The sequence below is a fragment of the Coturnix japonica genome, chromosome 4 (assembly GCF_054131305.1).
Source record: "Coturnix japonica strain WE chromosome 4, WE-NBRP24, whole genome shotgun sequence".
In the NCBI taxonomy this organism is placed as follows: domain Eukaryota; kingdom Metazoa; phylum Chordata; class Aves; order Galliformes; family Phasianidae; genus Coturnix; species Coturnix japonica.
Genome location: NC_140666.1, coordinates 48,055,114 through 48,076,845, shown reverse-complemented (window position 1 = coordinate 48,076,845; position 21,732 = coordinate 48,055,114). Strand labels below are relative to the sequence as shown.

At 38.5% G+C, this 21,732-nt stretch overlaps 2 protein-coding genes across 8 annotated transcripts in view; one reads left to right on the top strand and one right to left on the bottom strand.

Annotated features, from left to right (window-relative positions):
- Positions 1–4,675: 4,675 nt before the first annotated feature.
- SPCS3 (signal peptidase complex subunit 3) lies at positions 4,676–11,147 on the bottom strand. Of its 2 annotated transcripts, none has more exons than XM_015861754.3 (5): positions 10,809–11,147; positions 9,321–9,394; positions 6,695–6,771; positions 5,536–5,651; positions 4,676–5,142 (listed from the first exon to the last, which is right to left on the bottom strand). In XM_015861754.3, exons 1-5 carry the CDS (start codon positions 10,949–10,951, stop codon positions 5,010–5,012), a joined length of 543 nt encoding a protein of 180 aa, XP_015717240.1. In that variant the 5' UTR covers positions 10,952–11,147; the 3' UTR covers positions 4,676–5,009. The 2 variants fall into 2 exon arrangements, with proteins under 2 accessions (XP_015717240.1, XP_032300105.1); XM_032444214.2 differs by having other exon boundaries at positions 9,321–9,391.
- Positions 10,622–21,732, top strand: part of ASB5 (ankyrin repeat and SOCS box containing 5) — a 31,594-nt gene continuing 20,483 nt past the window's right edge. For 2 of the 6 annotated variants that reach the window (XM_015861746.2, XM_085545129.1), the window contains exons 1-3: positions 10,622–10,883; positions 16,716–16,809; positions 18,917–19,210. In XM_015861746.2, the coding sequence (XP_015717232.1) occupies positions 19,015–19,210 (196 nt within the window). In that variant the 5' untranslated portion in view covers positions 10,622–10,883; positions 16,716–16,809; positions 18,917–19,014. Of the gene's footprint in view, positions 10,884–11,749; positions 11,848–16,715; positions 16,810–18,916; positions 19,211–21,732 lie in introns of those variants that run through there. The other 4 variants (XM_085545126.1, XM_015861747.3, XM_085545128.1 and 1 more) reach the window with 4 other exon arrangements.

The following is a 21,732-nucleotide window of genomic DNA, read 5'->3' as shown; positions in this document are numbered from 1 at the left end:
GAAAGCCAAAGAAAATTTCCCTGCAGGAGTAATCAAATCCTATCCTGATACATATTTGCTTACAGGTCCAAGCCCCTGTGGATTTTATGAAGCAACTGTATAACACCATGTCTTGGTAAACTGTAATTTATAAACTAGTTTTGTGCATACAGCTATTCAGTAAATATAGAATGATTGTGGACTATTCATAGTGTCATTGGTCCAAGCTAGTTTCTAGAACTGAGATATTTATACTTTTATTTTGACAGAAAGGAAGCAATCCTGGATGCCAGAACCATTGACTACTGTGCCCCTTTTACAAGAGATAAGGCTGTTTCACTTGAAGCTACCCAGAACTGTTATCCCATCTGCCTTCGTGGACTCCTTTCATAAACAAAGCACTCCTTAGATCCAACCCCAGCAGTGACACACCACAATCATGAAAGGTGTAAAATATCTAATGGACTCATTTATGTGAATTCCTGCCTGTAGCGAACAAACTGTTTTGGTGACATATGCTAAAAATCATACAGAACAAACTTGCCCAACACTTTGAGCTTGAGAGCAGAAAGTTCCCGTTGAAAATATTGGCAACAGGCACTTGAACGCTTTTCAAAAGCAGCATTTGTAACACCTCCTACTCAGTCCAGGTCAATTACCTCACTAAGTAATTCCATAGAAATCCAGTTTCTGATCTGCACTTCAGATGATGCAGATACAGTTCCTCTTGTACTTAATTGCATGGACTTAAGCAACAAGACTAAATTGAATACAATAAAAGAGCCTTGCAGTAACTGCAATAAATATCCAATCCTACTGAGCAACAAATTATCAGTTTACCATAAAGTATCAGAAAGGCTTTAAAAACAGACAGAGCCATTCATTTAACCAGTCGTTCAAGACATTAGCACTTAGATTTCTAATAAAGATTAATTGGAGAGGATGGGGGAAATTAAGGATAAATGCACAATCACAAGTACTTCATAAAACAACTTTTGTTATCTGATGTTACATTCTGTTTTCACATGCATATGCAATTTTAAAATCTAGAAAGTAGTAAAAAAATTAATACTAAAAGTGTTCCCTTGGCAATAATTCCTCCACCCATCTTTCTCCCCTGGCTATCCCAAAACTAAAAAAAAAAATGTTTAACAAAGCTTTGATTAGAAATGTATTTCTCAGATTATGCTCTCAGAGCCCAGAGCTGTTACTACCAGCTCTATGTTCTTAACATTATACGTAGTAATTACGACGGTATACCCGAAGTGTTTTACAAAGTCATACCAACTATAGATACCTGAAGAATTTGTAGCACCATTTAGGTTGGAAAGATCACTAAGATCACTTAGTCTAACCAGTGCCATGTCTATGCTTTCCTTGGACACCTCCAGGGATGGCGACTCCACCACCTCCCTTTGGCAGCCTGTTCCAAAGCTGATGTTAGAATCTCCCACAACATAACTACCAACTTTAGTTTACTTGTTCAGGAGGTGTTTATAATAAGTAAAGAAGGAACAGTAATTCATATTCTACATGACCTTCTATGTTCAGTGTCTCTTGTGCTAATCCATACAGTAAGGCTGAATATGCAGGAGAGTAGAAGTTTAAACAAATTTTCAACAGTTACTTTTGTTTCATGCTTGTATTGCTTTCCATTTCGTGTTGCGTGTTCTGACTGGTAAGTGGAAACTCAAGCTGCTTTAAGGGTGCTTTCTTTTTTATCTCCTTTGACAAGAACTCCCATCTCCTGCACCTCAATAAACTGCTATCTGAAATGCATCAGAAGCGTTTTTAGTTCAGATGTCCTATGAAATGTTTTCAAGCCCCTCCCTGTGAAGTGAATCAACTGCTAAGGAATACATCTTCTGTACACACCACAATACAAGAGCAGCATTAGTTAGTGACACATTTAAGAGAACAACCAGCTGCTAACAACACTGATTTTTATAAGATACATTAGAAGAGACAAATGGTATGTAGCTCATCTTGTTTCCCAACAAGAGTGGGTTGGTCTTTTTCCCCACAAGAAACTACAGCAGTAATTTTACTTTTTGAAAGATTTTTAAGGCATCAACCAACAAATTTACCTGCCTGGATCAAGAGAACAGAGGATGGTGATCCTCTGCAGCTGAGAACTAATTACAGCACCATTTAAGTGCTCATCAAGGGTGACCTTTCCCTCAGGATAAACCCAATTTCCTCCCTCTAAGAACTTGAGTATAAATGCAGGAACGCTGGTTTCTTCTTCATGCCCCTAAGGCACCTACTTTGATTTCCTATCAAAGCATGGAAAAAATAGGACACATTGTAGAGTGCTGATTACATTAACCTGTGGAAAACAGCATAGGCTCAGAGAAGTGAAACTCACATGAACACGCAATGCAGGGGACAAATAAAAAACGTGCTACTTCCAGTAAAAAAAAAACAACCAAAAACCTCCACCATTATCTGAAAGGTGTAACAGAACACTTTACAGATCACTTTTCCTCATGAAGGATTATTTGTAGTTCCTCTATGGAGGAAGGCATGAGATCGTGCTTCTGGCTCCACCCGTTAGGAGTTCCCCTTTACCCAGGGCATGCTGTTTGCACTGCGTTATCCCCAACTCTAACCTTCTCTCCTCTGTATGCTGTACTGATACTTAAAACACCGTTTTCAGCAGAAATTACCCATGTAATCACATACCAATAGTGTCTTAATGCCAGCAGGTGCAAGTAGCTGGCTTGTTAATCCCAGCAATATAGCTTTCACAATGTGACATTGAAGGTAAGGTCACAGAAGCACACATCCAACCCCTCTGCTGGATTTTGAAGTTTACACTAGATAACATCCAAGCTCATCCAGCCACAAACTGAAGCCACTCCAAACTGACAGTGCCACAGCCATCATGGGGTCCCCTTTCTCAACACTGCCACTGAGCAACAGTATTTGTTCCCCAAATCAACAATACCACATGATCTTCATATGGCAGAGGGAAACATCTCCTCTTAGTTGCTTCTAGTATTACTCACCCTTAGGCGTGAAGTATTACACAGGGAAAAGAGACCTACTTAGTACACTTTAATGGTTAAAGATGAAACGTCTCCTATTCTGTTACCTTCCTGACAGTGGACATCGAATCTTTCAGAATAAAATCAATGTAACAGAACAGCAGATTATGAAGAATTAACTCTCTTATGGGAAGTTTACCATTACTTACAGCTGTCCCATCACAGACCACCTTACTGTTAAAAGACAAACCACGTGCAGTTTTAAATCCACATATACAAAAATTGCCAAAGCTACAACCATGTTTTGAATTAAGCCTTACATCTTCAATGTTTTTAAACATTAAACAAAGTCAACATCCAGTTTTCTACCTCTACCTACTTTGCACCCATCCTTTTCATTATCAATTTTCCTTTCTTTGGCTTCCTTTGCTTTCAATGTTTTGCACCTCCTCCTTTCAGAAGATTATCACGCTACCACTCTCAACATTTTCTCCTATTATTTCTCACTATTTATAAAAAAAAAAACAATAAAGAAGTCCTCCAACACAGCCTCTGCTTGCTCTTTTTGAAGCTCCCAACACACTCAAAAGATTGGCGTTCTGCACACAAAGAAGCAAAACTGTTTCTGACATATTCTTGGCAATACCAAGCAAAGCATTCACCAGTAAGCCAATAGTTTTATATAAAAAGAAGAGCTGGACTCACCCAACTGATGAAGAGGCCTTCTGGCCACACTGCATTCCTTCTCACACAGTCTAGGCCCAAGAGATGCTCTCACTTTCAGTGGCTGGCTCTATGAGCCCAGGGTGGCTCTGCATTGGGTCCACCCCTCCTGGTCACCTGTGGAGCACAGGTGCAAACAATTCGCCTGTGCTCCCTCAGCCAGACACAGCCCTTCAGCAGGTGCTCAATCACCTCAATCAAGCCATGGCCTAACAGTTCCCCTACAAGTGGCATAAAGCATTCTCATTGTCAAGAGATAATGCCAACACTGCTTTGTTTTTTTCTTTCAGTTTTTGCAGCTACAATCATTTGTGCCTGTAGCTGAAAAAGGGAAGAGCAGAATGTGTAACCACAACAGTTCTGACAGAGGTGCTGAAACCTCTGCTCACTTTCCTGGTTACGTAAGATCAGGAAAACTTACAGACACACCCTGTTCGTAATGGAGATCAAATTTCTTAGATGTTCTCACAGGCTGTTATGCAGAACACCTGTCTCATTCCTTGTGATGAAGGGCACCTCAATGCTATCAGGCCCCTCTGAAACCAGGGACTGTTTCCTTTGTTGAGCAGATAGCAAATAAATAAATGAAATGGTCATTCTTTAAGGAAATCTTCTACTTCCCTCCCAGACTTAAACTCAAAACACTGAAAGATTTCTTTTTACTATTCTAATTAGGTGAATTATCTGTATTACAAGCAATTATTACGATGTTTTTAAATACAGAACTGCAGATATGCCACACATCAGTGACACTCAAAAGGAGATCTATGGGATGACTAGAGTGGATTATGAGTGGCTGTTGGTAGTACTAGAAAGGATCAGTTATCGCAACACACAATATGCGTTCAGTGAAAATACTATTACACGGAACAGCCCTTTCTTTCAGGTACTCACAGAAATTTCATTTACATCACTTGCATTCTATGTACATTAAATAACTCCCAGATTACCTTAAAAAAACACCACCACCACAGTAAGACCAGTTTCTGGTGTAAAAATGTTTATTTAAAAGAAAGGCAGATCTATACCCAGATGGCCAAGAAAAGAAAATGAATGGAAAAAAAAACAAACACAAAAAACTGTTTCGCCCCCCCCCAACCCCCAACACCAAAAAACTCCACAATTTACCTTTCCTTAAGGTTTCAGTTTCAATGTTTTATTTTAAAAAAACTGAATCTTTTCCTTTTTTCATGATGTTGAACCTGAGGAAAAATTAAGTACCTTTCACATGAGGGCTGTGTGGGATGCGTGAAGAAACCGCGATAAAATTTATTCACAATATACAAGTATAAAAATATGTTGCTTCAGTATTATAATTTAATAACTTTTTGTTGTTTCATAGGTATCTGGGAAAGGTACAGACATATGTCCTGATCCTGTCACAAGAGGTAGAAGGCCGGCATTTGGTACAACATTCCAAGAGAGCGTCAAAGTGACATTCCTGTTTCCCCTGCAAAAACATGAAAGACCAGCATAAGTATTGAAATTAAGCAATTTACCTCACAAATACTAACATAAAGTAATGTGGGATTAATTTTCGTGATCCAGAAAAAAAAAAAAAAAAAAGGATTCTAAGTTTTATGTAATCACTTCATGAAATATTCCCTGTTTTACAGTTAAGAATTTATTTACTTTTTAATTATTATACTGTCTTGGAGTTGAGTGCAGCACAGAACTAATTTGATAGAACAAGGATTTTAGAAGTATGACCTTGGGATACACGTACAAAGACTCAATAGATTGATGGAATATACATACCTTATAGCAATAAAAACACATGTAAAATGAGAAATAAATCAAGATGTCAGGATTAAAAATAAAACAACACAAGTGATTTACTTACTTGAGACCATTTCCATCATCAAAGAAAAAGTACTTGGACTTCATGTCTTTTAAGAACAGCCTTGGATTATCTCCTCTCAAAATGATCTTGTCCCAAAGGACCACTTGGTTCAGAGCCTAAAAATACAATTATAATTAAATCAGCAAGATCACTTTTCAGAGCACGTCCAGTCATTGAAATAAGGCATATCCACTAAAAGCCTGAAGTACATGTTTGTAACTAATATAACCAGTTTAATAAAAATAATGTTTTACACCAGGAAAACTGATGCTACTATACACTGATGTGTGGCACAAAACATGGAACAAGAGAACAGCTCAGTGCAATGCTACAAAAACTACACAAACTATCTTAACAAGCCAGATTTCAAAGACTTAAAAAGTATGACAGGTTTCACTACTTCAACTGCAAATGTAATTCCAAGAGTTGTATGAGCACATCAAATAGATGGACCCCAAAATCTTAAGAATTTCTAACTGTATACTGCTCTAAGTAGAGATGTAGTAAGAATGGCATTCAGTTAAAATCTCATACATTACGATACAGCACAATTAAGCCAGAGTAGCTGTCTAAAGTGAAAACTGGAGATATACATACAAAGAAAACTATTACAAGACAACAAGACAATGAATTCCCAGCTTCTAATAAAGAAATCTAAAAACTGTTCATATGCATCAACAGCATTTGTAAAATAACATATTTCTTAAAAAAAAAAAAAAGCTAGAAATATTTTCACATAGCAAATGGAAAAAAAAAATCAAGCCTTCACTATATCCTTATACCAGCAAAGCTATTAGTAATGCAATCAATGACCAGAAAACCCATGAAATGTCCAAACCAAAGGCTACTACATCCCATCTGTAACAGCAATTGATTGCAGAAAGTTAAGGGAAAGTACGTCAGACAGCACAAGCAGGTGAAAATAATTCAATTCTAAGGTATGCGTTACTTTTCTTTCTGTCTACAAGGCACATATCAAGTTAAAAGGCTTCCCACTATGCAGTTAAACTGTCAAGAAAATAACCATTAAAGCCAGTGAAAATGGTCCAAGCCAGTAGGGAACTCTCGTGCCTTAACTCTTCCCAGGAGAATATCAAAGCTTTAAAAATCAATGCAGTACAAAATGGGTGATTACTTCAGCTGGCTCTTCCATACTTACATTGTTTTTTGTTGAATATTCTGCAGACAAATATAGAAACAGTTGTTTAACATTCCAGTCAAATATACTCTGCAAATGTATGTATGTTAAGGAAAAGTTTATCACATTGTAAGCTTCTTTTCACTTTCGAGCCACAGATTTCATAAGTCAGATTAAAAAAAAAAGAGCTATTTTATCTAACGATTTAGGAGTTCTATATTTGACATTACAAGTCAGTAACTGTGGTCCATTGTTAGTCAGTCTATTATAAAATCTTAAACGTAAAGCAATACAGAATTCTTCAGCAACCCTTTAAAACTATCATTTACACATCAAAGAACACTAGCATCCAAATACGGATGAGGATATAATAGAAATAATATAGAATACAAAACTTACAGAGCGCAGAGAGTTCAAAGAGTCTATAATATCCGCATTAGACAAGTCAGTAGACTAAAATTCTATCATACTGTAACAGACACCTGGAAATAACAAATTTAATTATCTACTTTCTACAAAGAACATCAGCTTATTCAACTTAAAGAACTCTGTCTGTAACTTCCAGTCAATGGTAAAATACTGATTGCCGCCATTTGAGACAATCAGTATAATAAAGCTGATATTTTAAACCTTTGCTGTTCATTTAGCAATGAAAAACACTGTGATTTCTAAGGAAAATACTTCTTTAATAACAATAAAGATTCAGGTGATGTTCTATTCCTCCAGCCTACATGAATGTCATCCTTTTATTCTATTCTTCTCTACCTTGAAACACGAATGAGAACAGATTTCGATGCTGATTGGAGAATCTGTCTTGTCCCACTCATCCCAAGTCTGAATCACATTTTTAAGACTCAAGTTCAAAAGCAAAGGAAGGAGAGAATTAAATAATCACAGCTGTTATTACAAGAACAGGCGACTAAAATAGTCAGGTAAAATAGCTAACTCAAAACCATCAAGTTAAGAAACCCTACCAAAAAGATTTCCAGAGTAATTCCTATAGCCAGCCACTGGTTAAGTACAACCAAGACAGCTTTTGAATCCAGGGGAAGGAAAAGAGAGTTCTCATCTTCTAGCAGTCAATGTATTTAATTTTCATTGGGACTAACAAGTTACATCTATTAGTCAAGAGCCAATGAACTGGTATCTTTTGACAGCATTGGTATCTTTATCACCATCCCTGGTTGTGTTTAAGAGCTGTTTGGATGCGGTGCTCAGGGATATGATTTAGTGTAGGGTTGTTAGAGTTAGGGTACTGGTTAGGCTGCGGTTGGACTTGATGATCTTCAAGGTCTTTTCCAACCTGGGTAATTCTATGATTCTATGACAGATTTTATCCAAAGAAACCTATAAGAAAGTTACATTTTATAACTCTATACACAGTGTGATTTGTTTAAGTCAAACATTAAAATTAAGTCAAAATTTTCTTGAGCAAATTTTAAACCACTGCTAGTATTAAAAAATAATAATGTTAATAGAACATGGAGTCTCTCGCATCCACATACTGCAGACACTGTATGAGAACACCTCCAGAAGTCCTGCCCTGCCCCGTCCCCATATACAATTCAATTAATCTACTTCAGAGGCATTTTAGATTATGGTTTTAATATGTACGAGCAGTTCAAAGGCACACAATAGGCAAAGGAGTTTACTTCTACTGCTTTCACTTGATAAAACAGAACCTTTTCACTCCTTTCTAAGAAACGCAGGCAAAAATCCAGTTCACTTGTTTATCCAGCTTTTACATCCACTCAAGAACTGTATTTGATTTGCTTAACCCAGTGTATCAATCTCCTCTGAAGCACAGAGGAAATCTGTGTCTTGCCTAACACAGCGACAAACAGCTGACAGGGAAAAATCACAAGAATTTCAACCCAGTTGCAAAGCAAAGCTCTGTGTAATCACTTGAGCTAAAACGTGCTGCCTTATACTTGGTACTGATTTCAGCAAGAGAAAATAATGGGATTTTTGTATCTTAATCTCAAGAACAATTTTCTTTCATTGGCAAAGTTAGCAGCAATAAGTAAGAGGTCAAAAATAAATGCAATAGATTTTACAGTACACTGTATGCTTCCCAACAAATTAAGAGGTGCTACATGTTAAGAGATTTGATAGTTTAACATCTATGAAAGTGAACAAATAGCATTTCTTTGTAAAGGACAGACACTTGCATACAACTATTATGCAACTGGAATTCTGTAAATCTCACCATAGAATAAGCTTCAAAGTTACATGAGAGTTCCTAGATTCAGTATTGCAGACTAAACACTGCATTATATAACCCTGCAACTAGTTCACACCTCAAAACACAAATACCATCTTCGCTTAACACTGATACTGTAATGGCATTAAAATGCACTTCTCTTAGATCAGAAGCACTGCACTTCTCTGTAGAGCTTTATTTTAAGAGCAGGCATAAAAAGCAGAAGAAACAGCTCATCCAGCACCATTTATAGCACAACTATTCCAGGTCCTATTTTCATGCCCTAGATATGCAAAATACTATTTCCCACTGCTTTAAACTTAGATTAAGGCAAACTTCTGTCCTTCTTCAAGTCCCAAACATCAAGATTATAAAGTACCAAAATAAGTGTCAATATATTCTTTCAACATGCTCCCAAACCATTTTTGTCCCCATTAAGGATATCTGCAGTAATGTCAAACGTGACGAAAGCCAGATCACTTCTTTCTCTAGGTCCAGTGAAATCTTCTACATTTCTTCTAAGATAAAACAAAACACAAGATTATCTCCTCTTTATTTCTCTCACACACTTTACGCAAGAAAATTATACACAAGTGTTGGAAAACTTTGCTACAAATCCACTTTTTGAGAAGTTATCTGACATCACCATTGTAAAATGGGTTTAAAAAAATAGAAACTGGAAAATAACACAGGTCTTTACGTGTATACTGTTAAAACTTACCAGCCTACCAAACTTACTGCTGCAAGTTTATGTAGCAACAGAAAGCAAGATGACAGTGAGCCATAAACCCTAAGTCCTCATGTAACAGAGAACTTAGCTGCTTAATAGTTGTTAAGAATTCTATTCCTATGCAAAGGAATAAATAATTTCCAAATAACTGAGGTAATGGGCCTTAAGCTGGGGGCCTGAGGAACTTATTAGAGGTTCAGCAGAAACAGCTCAGGTACAAAGCCTCTTCTTTCATTCATAGCAGATCCATGCATTGGTGAAGGAACGGGCAGCACACATTTCATCTAGGTCAGGCAGAGCTCCCACTCTATTTGGGATCATTTCACCCTCCAAAAGCTGCTGCCAGCCATCCACATGCCTTGGGGTGGCTGTGCAGCTCCGAGAGCTGCTGTAACTCACTGACCAGGCCCAAAACAAGCCCAGAAAGGAGAAAAAAAATCCACAAAAAAAAAAAAAATAAAAAAATGTCCTTTGACTCTTTTTTTTTTGACCACTTTTTGACTCAAAGGGAAGTTAAAGCAGATCAGAACCGTATGCAGTGATTCCCATTCTCAGGTGCAACACTGGTAAAGTACCACACCACCAAGAGCAGGAGTCAGGGCTTTGAGATCTCCGTGGTAGGCACTTGGCTGCTGGTGGAACCGCAGCCCTCCATGTTGGGCACAGTGAACTCGATGCGAGCTTCCTGTGACAAAGTCTCAAGATGAAAAACAGCCAAAACCCTCCAAACAAGGTTCCATCAGCACGCTGTGTGCGGTGTGCACGGGGCTTTCTACATGGCTCACAGGAAGACAAAACACCCAAGACACCAAGCGGAAAAGACCGTGCCGCCCACCAAGCCGGCCAACACCCGCCCCACCACGCTGACACGGTCTCATCCAACCCGCCCTCGGGCAGCCCCGACACAAGGGCCGGCACAACCCGCCGTCGTTGTGCGGCACAACCAACCAACCGCCCTCCGCCGTGGGACACGCCCCGGCCGCCGGCCGTCCCGGAACCCCGCCCGGCGGGGCGGGAGGCGACGAAGCGGCGTCGTGGGGCTCCCTCATTGGCCCCGCCGGGGGGAAGCGGAGCCCTCCGTGGCCGCTTCGACCGCCGGGCGGAAAACGGGGATTAACGGATGAGCGGAGCGGAAGGGCCCGCCCGCAGGGTCCCGGTGCGGGGCGTTACCCGGCCCGCCCCGCCGCCCGACCCCTACTCACAGCATGACCCGGGACACGGCGATGCTGACGGGCACGCTGCGCTCCTTGAAGGCGGTGGTGATGAAGCAGCCGAAGGTGAGCGCCGCCATCACGCTCAGCGAGAAGGCGAAGAGCGAGTTGGCCCGGGACAGCACCGTGTTCATCTCCCCCCCCGCTCGGCCCGCAGTGCGGGCTCCCGGGCTGCAGCCGCTCGGGGCGGGGTAGGGGAGCGGCTCGGCCGGTCCTGGGCCGCGGTAGAGGCGGGCAGCGAGGCGCCGTTCCTTGGGCCGCGGAGGAAGGAAGGGGCGCGCGGCCGGCACGGAGAGGCGCGGCCCCACCGAGAGCACGCCCTGCGCCTGCACTGCGACTGCGCGACGGGCCGCCGCGCTGCCCTCGGGCGCCGGCAGCGGGTTGGAGCAGGGCCCGGCCCCGCCTCACGGTGTGCTGGGGTGCTTCATCCAACAGCAATGCTGACCCTGGGCACGTTACTGCCCTATGGACCTGCGGTGTTGTGAGCCGCAGGAGAAGGACTATGTATATCGTTTTCTCTCCGTTTCCTTCTAAAACACTGTACAATAAGCCCGAGTGATAAATGCTTTTGTTAGTCTGTAAAATGGTATTTGTGCGTTTAACTGTATTATGTATGCTGATTAATAGCAATTACTCAGGGTGGACAACAGGTGTCAGCAGTGGTTCAGTTATATTTAACTTCCCGACACTACTGTTGCAGCCTGATGAATGCTAAGGGTTGGCACAGAAGCTGGTGGTTTGCAAGACCTTCTGATTTTTCAGTCTTTAAGTTTCTAATCGGTCATGCAGATGAAAGCTTCTTTGATACCTAAGTAGTTAAATGAAGGCTTTGCAGGTAACTTATTTTGATGTAAGGCTATGCATATAATTCCTAAATTTTACCGTAAATGTCTAAATCCTTTATTGAATTTGTTTCCTATTGATTCTTGAAGTGTTAGCTCTTCAACAGGCAACGGGAACACACAGAGGCAACTGGATATGCAGCTGGATATGCAGATGAAAATTAAAATACACTTTGTCAGATATTACAGTAAGTGTGGCCACGAGCTGGTTGGGTCATTTTTGTCACTGTTGTAACACCCTCCTTTCAGTTTGTTCTGACCTGGTCAGTTTTACAACTGGTGTGGGCAGACCATGGCCAAAAGTACTCGTGGTTCTGGACTTCTTCAAAGAGTTTTTGTTTCTAACCTTCTTTTCTCAGCCTTTTTTTTTTTTTTTTTTTTTTTTTTTTAATATGGACCTACAAATTATGGAGAACACTGTGATAGCTGAACATAAACTTTCACTTGCATCTATATTCCTGCTCCTTATGCTTCAGCAATAAAATGTCAGGGAACTCAAAATGAGTGAACTTGATGTTTTATTGAACAGTGTTTCATTGAACTGCATAAGTACGTTGTATTGGTGATTAGACCAGATAGACTCAGCTCCAAAACCAGCTGTTTATTTTGGCACCCAGTGTGGTTCATTTATGGCTCTTAGCAGACCTGCTGTCACCCATTCTATGACATAAAAAGCAATGTAAGTTGGAGTTCTCTCATGCGTCACTGGTTTAGCTGGAGCTTTCCCTGTGCATTGTGCTTTGCATTCTGTGATGTCAAGCGTGTGTGCTGCTGATCCACCTCACCCTGCCTTTACCTCATTTACCTCATTCACTAGTTCTTCATCACAAAGTATTTTTACATCTCTTGTAAAAGCATCAAGCAGAGACCATCGTGCCTCAGCTACAAGGAAAAGAATGTTTTGCCAGCTCTGTCATGATGATATCATTTAACTGATACCAATTTTAGTGGGTGGGAAAACCTTTCTGATGTTATCACTAGCCATGAGAGTCAGGGTGTAGTGACTCCTGGATATCTGCTTGCTGTATGATCTTATCACTCTCAGCGTTCCCAAGTCATGAAATTGCCATAGCAGTTTCATTATATTAAGACCATTCATAGGCACCATAAATATGCTTTACACAAAAAGGAGATAAACTAAGCCACTTCTACTTGGTCTAGAATAAATCCTAGCCAAAATAATAATAATAATAAATTAAAAATGAAGAAAGAGTGTATAAAGATAAAAGAAAGAGATTATTTCTCTCCTTTTAGAAGAAATTTATAATAGAGAATCAGTTAAAAGGTTAAAGCAAAGTTAAAAGACAGGCCATAATGTAGAATAAAAATTAGTAATTATGAAAGGATTTCAGATTGGTGACAAGGAACATTCACAGCTCAGCTAGATTATTTCAGTCAGGTTTTTGACTTTTGAATAATCAATCCTTGTTATCTTGACAATGTAATTTGAAGCCCTTGCACATAAATAAATGAATAACGATTTTCAGTAGATCTGAAATAGTTTATTAACTCCGGGGAATATGAATTCATACAGCTGAGGTTTGTATAGGTTGCAAAATAGCAGAGAGGCGTTAGTTACAGGTGCAAATATGGTGGTTTGAAAGCTGTCCTCTGAAACAAAATTTCCATTGGTTCTATTTTTGAGATATATACTAACTCTTATTTGTGATGAAAAACAAATCTTCACATCATGGGCCTTCTGGAGTTTGAATGTTGCTAACTTGTTTATTTATTTTTAAATAGAGATGGCTATTTAATATGAGATGGTGCTGTTATTGCAGAGAAGATTGACTGTAAAATTTGCAAAACACCAGACTAGATTATGTGAATTCAGATTACTGAGCTGTCTACTAGAGGAACAGCAAAGTTAGTTCTGTCAGGGTAATTCAAATATCAAAAGTATATTGAAGTGTATCAGCTGTAGTACCACAGCCCTCCGAAAGAAGGTGGGTTAGTTGCGGAAGAAGCGAGATGTGAAGTTATGTAGACATTTTTAGGGGACCCAAAAAATGTACTATTAAAAAGAGAAAGATATACAAAATAAGGAGACTCTTCAAAGATTAATCAATACAGCTATATCTCTGAATCCAGCTGTCAAAAATTACAGCTCAACTTCTTTGTTATTAGGGAGTTTGTACTTAAGTTTTGACATTATTGTCTACTACTCTTCAACTGGAGGTTGCGATCTCTGTAGCAGAATGGGTGATAAGGTGTGCAAGTGCTTTTCAGTGTAATGTCTAGTGGGTTAGTTTATTGAGAAGTTAAAATTAAATTGCTGGATTTTGAACTGAAGTGGCTTAATGCCAATATACATTCCTTCCTGCTAATTTCCAGGAAGGGAGAGAGAGGGGCAAGAACTTAAGAGCGGAGGAATGGAATGAGCAGCTGGATGTGCTAGCTTTTAAAATTTCTATGGGGCAAGACTTTTATCTGTCAACAGTCTGTGTGTGTGTGTGTCTGACATGTTTCTGGTTTTAGTAATGTCTCCAAGTAGATACGTGACTGCTATTGGAATCTTCCGCTGTAGTGCTCTTAGTAATTCACTTGTCCAAGTGGACTGAAATAAATATAGTAGGATAAATATGAAACATTTCTTAGCAGAATCCAGATTGAGTTGATCTGTGAACAGGTCAGTTATACATGCTTCACTTCTGTAGTGTAGGTAATCAGCTTTACTGTCAGTGAGTAGATGAAGTGATTAAGCAGATCAAACACACTCATAGGATAATTATAGAATTACAGAATATCCTGAGTTGGAATGGACGCACAAGGATAATGGAATCCAACACCTGGCTCCACACAGCACTACCCAAAATTCAAACCCTGTGTCTGAGTGCATTGTCCAAACGCTCCTTAAACTCTGGCTGCTCAGGGCCATGCCCACTGCCCTCAGGAGCTCATTCCATGCCATCATCACGTAGTAGAAGGTTTTTCTGACACTCAACCTGATCCTTCAGAGTTCTTTTCCATTCTCTTGGGTCCTGTCACTGTCATCAGAGAGCAGAGACCAGTAACTGCCCCTTTGCTCACCTCATGAAGAAGCCATAGGCTAACATGATGCCTCCTGTCTGTCTCCTCTTTGGGCTGATCAAGCCAAAGGACCTCATCATCTATCCCTCATGTGTCTTGCGCTATAGGTCCTGTAGCGTCTTTGCAGCTGTCCTTTGGATAGTCTCTAATAGTTTTACATTTGTCTTATATTGTGATGTCCAAAGTAACATTGCTGAAGCAGAGATTGTTTGATACTAGACTTATAGTTGAAGTGGAATCTATCACCATTGTGACAAGCAGCTCTACACTGGGTGTGTAACAAAGTGATATGGCTTCAAAATTTCTGTATGTTCTTTCAAAGGATTGAGAGAGTTAGAACACTGGAATTTCATAATCATTTAAATATCTGAATTATAGATATATCTATATAATAATATCTACAATCTATATTATATATAGATTTTATAGAATTTAAATTCTATCAGAATAATAATTTTTAATACAGTGGGAGGAGTAAAAACATGCACCTGAAGGTGTGGATTTGGAGTTTCTTGAGCAATTCAAGAACTGTCACAGTAATGTTCTATAGGGAAGTATACAGAGAAACTGGATATCTAAGAAAACTGAGGGCAAGTCTTGGTGCATTAAAGCTTTTTAAATGAACTGATGTCTTTTGTAATCTTATGAGAGAGGAGGAATGGTGTCTAAATACAAAGCATTGCATTATTTGGAAAAGAAAGAGACTAGCAGAAACTATTGTAACTGTAAAATTCTTAAGGAAGTGTAACTTTGGAGGTAAATCCCTCCCCACTGTAAGGGCAGAGCAAGTCCGAGTGCTGAAAGGAACCTATAATCAGGAGGGCAGTAAACTCTTTGAAAGGGCCGATAATAGCAGGACAAGGGGAAATGGTTTTAAGTTGAAAGAGGGAAGATTTAGGTTGGATGTTAGAGGGAAGTTCTTTACTAGGAGAGTGGTTAGGCCCTGGAACAGGCTGCCCAGGGAGGTTGTGGATGCCCCGTCCTTGGAGGTGTTCAAGACCAGGTTGGATGGGGCCCTGGGCAACCTGATTTAGTAAAGGTGGAAGCAGGAGGACAATGTTGCACTTCTCTGGACCAAAGTTTGTGTTCTATCATTTCTTTTTTTTTTTTCATTCCTCCAAAACAGCAGCTCTACATCTGTACCATCTAATTGTATTTTACAAAGAAGAGTGGTGTCTCGATTCTACTGGGCTTGAGTGCCTGTTTGGTCCCAGCAGCTGCTTCATGCCCTCCAATTTCTGAACTCCTAGCTATTAGAGAAACGTGGTTTGCTTGTTTTCTGGTGCTTAAGCTGGGAGGTGTCACTTATTAAGGATACAGCTCAAAAGAACATTGAATATTTTTAAAGGTTTTATTGATTGTGTGCATTGTCTGTTGCGGTGTGGTAAGCCCTTAAAATGTTAGAATAATTGTACACACTGTCCTTTTTGGAACCATTAAATGAGTTATCATTCAGTATTTCATGTTATTAATGTTATCCAAATTTTGCATTAAAAGAAAAATTATGTACCTAATTAGTTTTTGCTATTCACCTATTGTTAACACCCTGAGTTAACACTATGTTTACAGCAGTGAAGTCGTCTGCAGAATACTGCTACTGAGTGGTCCTATTAAGCCCATTTTTGAAGTGACAAAGTGAGTCACAAAGCAATTTCTTTCCCAGATGTCAAAATTATTGAGGAATTCATAATGTCCAGATTGAATCTGTGCGGTTTTAAGTGCTTTCATATTTTTATAATGTTGCGTATTGATCTCTGTTTGGAAGCTGTCACACTGTTCTGCACTGCTGCAGATCAGGCTCCAGTTGTTCCACATTGCCATGCATTACAAAATCATTTACCACTGCCATATATATAAAATACATTTACCACTGTCATAATTGTGCTCTTTCTTTTCCTTTTTGCTGTTTGTAAATGCAGAAGATTTACAGGTCAATGAGAATTTTTTGAGAAATCACTTACAAACATGACATGCATCTATAACCTTATTTTTCTAAAGACGCTCATTATTTTTTTGCTCTTTACAGAAAAATTCAACCTGGGGAAGACACCTAAAGACTGAGAAGTTTTTCTGTTCAGTGATTTATCTACTGCAGTTAAAAGAAGCATGAAAACAGTATTGTAAGTGGACGATTAACTCTGAACGCTGCTGTTAACTCTGTTATTTATAGTAATTGCTATTTGGATTTTTGCCTCTACAAAGGAAGGCTCTTCTCTTTTGCTATTTAACAAAACATGGGAGAAGTCCAGCTGAGAAAGAACACCAATTAGATTAAACTCTATGCAGTCAGGTTGAAAACAAAAAGGGGGGTGGGAAGGTGGGAATTGGTTCTTCCTTATTCTTCAGTGCAAAAACAGGTAGTTCAGGTGGTTTGGGAATTGTGAGAAATATGGAAGAAGGAGAAACAGGGAAGACAAATGAAATTCATATGCTGAGTATGTTATTAAGGGAAATATCCTTTCTGCTAATGCTTAAAACGGAAATTGGCAGTGCTTGCTCAGAACATAATGCCTATTTATCCTTATGGAAAACATGACACCTCAATTCAGTGTCAGATAACAATGTGCCAAATATAAAAAAAGGATTTTCATTTGGCATTTTAAGTACTCACATCTACTTCTAACTATGGTACAAGGAGAGCGGTTCCTATTCTAGCTGGATGAGAAAATGTCTATAAACAAAATTTAGGAGAAAACTGATACATACATTTTTATTCACAATACAGTTTACACTGTAAACTACTGTGTTATTGCCTTTTGTGGTTACTGTTTTCTACGCAGTGGGTTCTTTCCTGCCAAGAGTAACAACTGAATGTCTGCTTCTCTCGAGATAAGCACAATTTAGATCCTGTCTGTTAATACATTATGATTTTTTTTTCTTCTAAATTTATTTTCATTCTTTTTTTATCGTTTTTTTCTTCGTTTATAAATGTTTATTTGAGTGTAGCTTTCAGAAAATATTAGTTCTTGCTATAATAAATCACTCCTGGAGCCAGGTGATAAGAGGGCTTTTATTTTGCCACTTTTCCTTTATAAATGTTTTTGTATCATATCTGCTATGCTGTTCATTAAAGTCAGGGGGATCTTTGGATGCAGCAACATGTGGATCATATCCATGGGCAGTTGCCAACATTCTAAAATGTTTTGCTTTGACAAACATGAGATTCCAGAGAAGAAGAGGAAGGGTGTTTTAGTTTAAGGTTACTATGGGTAGAATATTTGAAATTATAAGTAAATGTACTATTTCTTTTTTAATTAAAAGGAAGTGTAATGGAATTGGAACAGGTTCTTAACTTATCCTGCCGCAATCCTTTATTTTAAGGATATAGCTTACTGGGGAATCTAGCTCTGTCCTGTGGCTGCTCAGTTTGTGTCACGCTGTGACACCAGCATTTACTCATTAGTCACTAGTGGAACAATTTGTGTGTAACTTCTGATAACTGTGAGTAATGAGCTTCTGGTATATAAGCTAATTAATTCTTAAAGAATCTGAGGAACTTTGATTCCCTTCTCTAAAACTGGCCAAGAAATAAAGCATGTCACATAACTTGTTTAAAATAATACAAAACTGCACAGTGAAATGTGTATCACAAGCATTAAAAATGTTCCATGCTATACGATGCCTTTATGGGTTAATTTTACTTGTATAGCGATCATGTTTATAAAAATATATTGGTGTTAGATTCCAATCATCTGCTCTGAATGCCATTTTTGTATAATGCTAAAAGCCATATGTACTAGCTATTTTCACTCAGCCTGAACAAAGTAACAAGAGGTGGCCTATTTTAAATCTGTTTCTTTATTAAAGTGTATTTCAAATGTTTAGTGATGTGGTTCTGTTTTTGTGAGAAAGATATTGTCCTGATATAAAATGAATGAGCAGTTGTACTTAAGTAGGATAACTTATTTTAGTAAGAACTGATTTCTGAGTGAGTTACTGTTTTAGAATATGAAACTGTAGTTCAAAATAATATTTTTTTGGCAGCCTTAAAACATGTATAAATAGGATAAATAAATGAATTAGAAATGCATAATTTGGAATGAAACAGACTTTGTAAGAGGAACAAGTACAATCCTGGGTCTTGGAACCTCTCTCAGTTATATTCTGACCCAGTTGCTATTGCCAAGCTAGCAGGAGTGGTAGTGAACTTAATACTATGTACAGTATAAATAATCCTCATATTTTGAGCAGCAAGCATCATGACCAGCTGATATTTTCTTTCCTCAGGACCAGTTGTTCCCAAGAGTGCGTGGCTGAAGCCATATGATCTTATCAACACATTTGAGAGCCCTACCCAAAACACCGAGAGAGATTTTGGTGCAGCAATGACTGTCATAGAAGAAAGTCGCCCTTTTGCCCAGCAACTATCAAATGTCTATTTTACTATACTTTCACTTTTTTGTTTTAAACTCTTCGTGAAGATCAGCCTTGCTATACTTAGTCATTTCTACATTGTAAAAGGGAACCGTAAGGAAGCAGCAAGGATAGCTGCTGAATTTTACGGAGTTCCTCAAGGACAAGGTATGTTTATATTTACTATCTAATCACTACTTTTTGGGTTTTTTGTTGCTGTGTGTTTTTTGTCTTTATTTTTTTCAGGCAATTGCTTATCTGCAGGAGATTTTTCTGTAGTTCTCTGTTATTTTTAACAAAAATCTGAAGCAGCATTGTTAGATTTTTACAAGCAAATTATTATTAGTAGTATTTTTTGCAAGAAAACTTTATGCTCAGAATGATACTGAAGTATTATAGTCAGTGTCTTGTTAAGAAAAAGGCCTATACTTAAGATGACTGTACTTATGACTGACATATATTTCCACTGTAGTACACTTTTTTTATTCCTAATTGCTTTAAAAATGGATCCCACTTAACCATATGTGGGTGAGAAAATTTTCCACATTTGTCTGTTATTATTTTTCAGTACTCCAGCGAAACTAATCCATGTATTAATGAGAATTATTTCTTGATTACGGGTTTTCCTCTGATTTATTTGTGATTATATAGTCCTTCTGCTTCCTTTGAGTCTGCATCTTGGCAGGTATCAGGAAGCAATATGCTTGTCAAGTTGAGCTTTTGGGTGTCTGTGTGACCCACCACATTTTACTGGGTCGAAAGCTCTTGTAAAATTATTTTTCCTGTTTGCTCAAGCAGAATTTTGGCAGAGCCAATGCCATTTTCATTTAATTCTTCTGGGTCACAGAACACACAAAACTGTTTTCTTCATTATACTGTCCTATTGTACAACTGAGACATACTTTTTCTCAATATGGGGTCCTTGCTGCCTTGCTAATGTTTTGTGGTTCCTTATGTTCTGCAATGACAGAAACTTTAAGTTGGAGTAACAGGGTTGTCTCATCTCTTAGCACATTCACCACTAAGTACCATAAAACCAAGAAATAACCCGAGTTAAATGCAAAGTGGGTACAGTAGAAATATGCCAGAAGCAGCTACAGATCTGAAGATCTTTTCATTCTATTCTATTATATTATATTACATTCTATTCTACTGGGACAAAGCAGAGATTACCTTACGATGCAGGTTTACTTTAGGTAGATTTATATTATGTCTTCTTTGCATAATTTAGAAAATTCTGGCTCATGGCTTTTACATCTGAGTGTGTTAATCAGACCATCTGAGCTATTCCATTGCTGTGTGTGTGTGTTTTGTATTAATAACTGTATAGATGGATGTGTGGGTGTATGCATGTACACGTATTCACTAGAGTGGGATGGCAAGGAATGACCATCTGTCCCACTGACAGAAACACTCTTTGGGAACATGTTAGTTTTTGATTGAAATTGGACTTTTCATTAGAAACTTCAGGCTCACTGTAAGGTGAATCAGTCTGGGAAGACTGACAGAAAATCTGAGTAAGGAAGGAGAAGGACTGAGAGAAAAGTAGAGGAAAAAGAGTAAAGTACATCAAGTTGGAAGGTGTTGCATATGCAACAGAAGGCATTTGGTCTTCCCTTATCTTTCAGTCTGCACCTTTGCTTGTGTTTGTAGAAGGGGCACAGCATGCTGTGGCACTGGGTTTGTTTATGTTTGTGAAGTACAGTTTGGAGATGCTTCAGTAGAGACTGTACAGTACCATGTAACAAAAGTTGTTCTCAAATGTTTAGAAGATGTTCAATAAATTATGTTAAGCCACAACTTCTATTAAATGATAATAGAATTGAATATCCATTTAATTATGATCCTGTTACGTGTTTTTATTAAGCACACTGAGAAGCCTCAGCAGGAAACCTCCCCACAAAACAAAAAAATGGGCTATCATTGCCTAATTGAAATTTATTGTACCTTAAAAGTAACTCCCATTAGAGGAAATGTTAGTTTTCATTTTCTAGTTTTAACTTGATTACATACTCTTAAAATCCTGTTAGTGCTGGTATGTTCAGTTTCCTTGTAATACTACAGAATTACTTTTTGCTATTAAAATGATTTGGCTACAGTGCTGAAGAAGGAAAGATCCTTTGAAAACGTCTTAGTAGCCACAGACATTATTGCAGTTTTACCAACCTGAGTTCTTGAACTAAAATAAACCTCATTTTTGCAAACCTCGTGTAACAGAGGACATTTTATGCACCGTGTAGTTGTACTTGATGGAACCCTTTTAATCATACTGCAGGTGTATAGGTCAGTACAGGCTTTGAGGCCTATGTAGTCTTGTTGCTAGACAGAAGCAGTGAAACAGATTATATTTTCTTCCTTGATAATTCATAAATATTTTGTCTCTAGTTTGGATAGTCACCAAACTACTGTGTTAAATTTATCCTTTAAATCTTGTAATGTATCCTTTAAATCGGTAATGTTTATGTGGCATCAAAATATAAGAATTACATCAGTGTTCAGCATTAGGTAAGTCCAGAAATGTTCATATAAAATCTACACTAATTATAAGTCACGTAATTTGTTTGTGAAGATGAAATCTGAATAGCACTTGTGTAGAGCTAAAAGGCACCTTGAGAGGTAATTTGGATCCTCGAGTACCAAATATACATGGATTGCCTGTCAAATGCTTGTCTATCCTGTTTCTAAAATGC

Coding starts and splice junctions, on each gene's coding strand:
- SPCS3 (XM_015861754.3), bottom strand. CDS start 10,951: ATGAACACGGTGCTGTCCCGGGCCAACTCGCTCTTCGCCTTCTCGCTG. Junction 6,772..9,320: donor CACGTTTGACATTACTGCAG/ATATCCTTAATG, acceptor TAACATACATAC/ATTTGCAGAGTATATTTGAC. Junction 5,143..5,535: donor GATGATGGAAATGGTCTCAA/GTAAGTAAATCA, acceptor ATGTTTTTGCAG/GGGAAACAGGAATGTCACTT.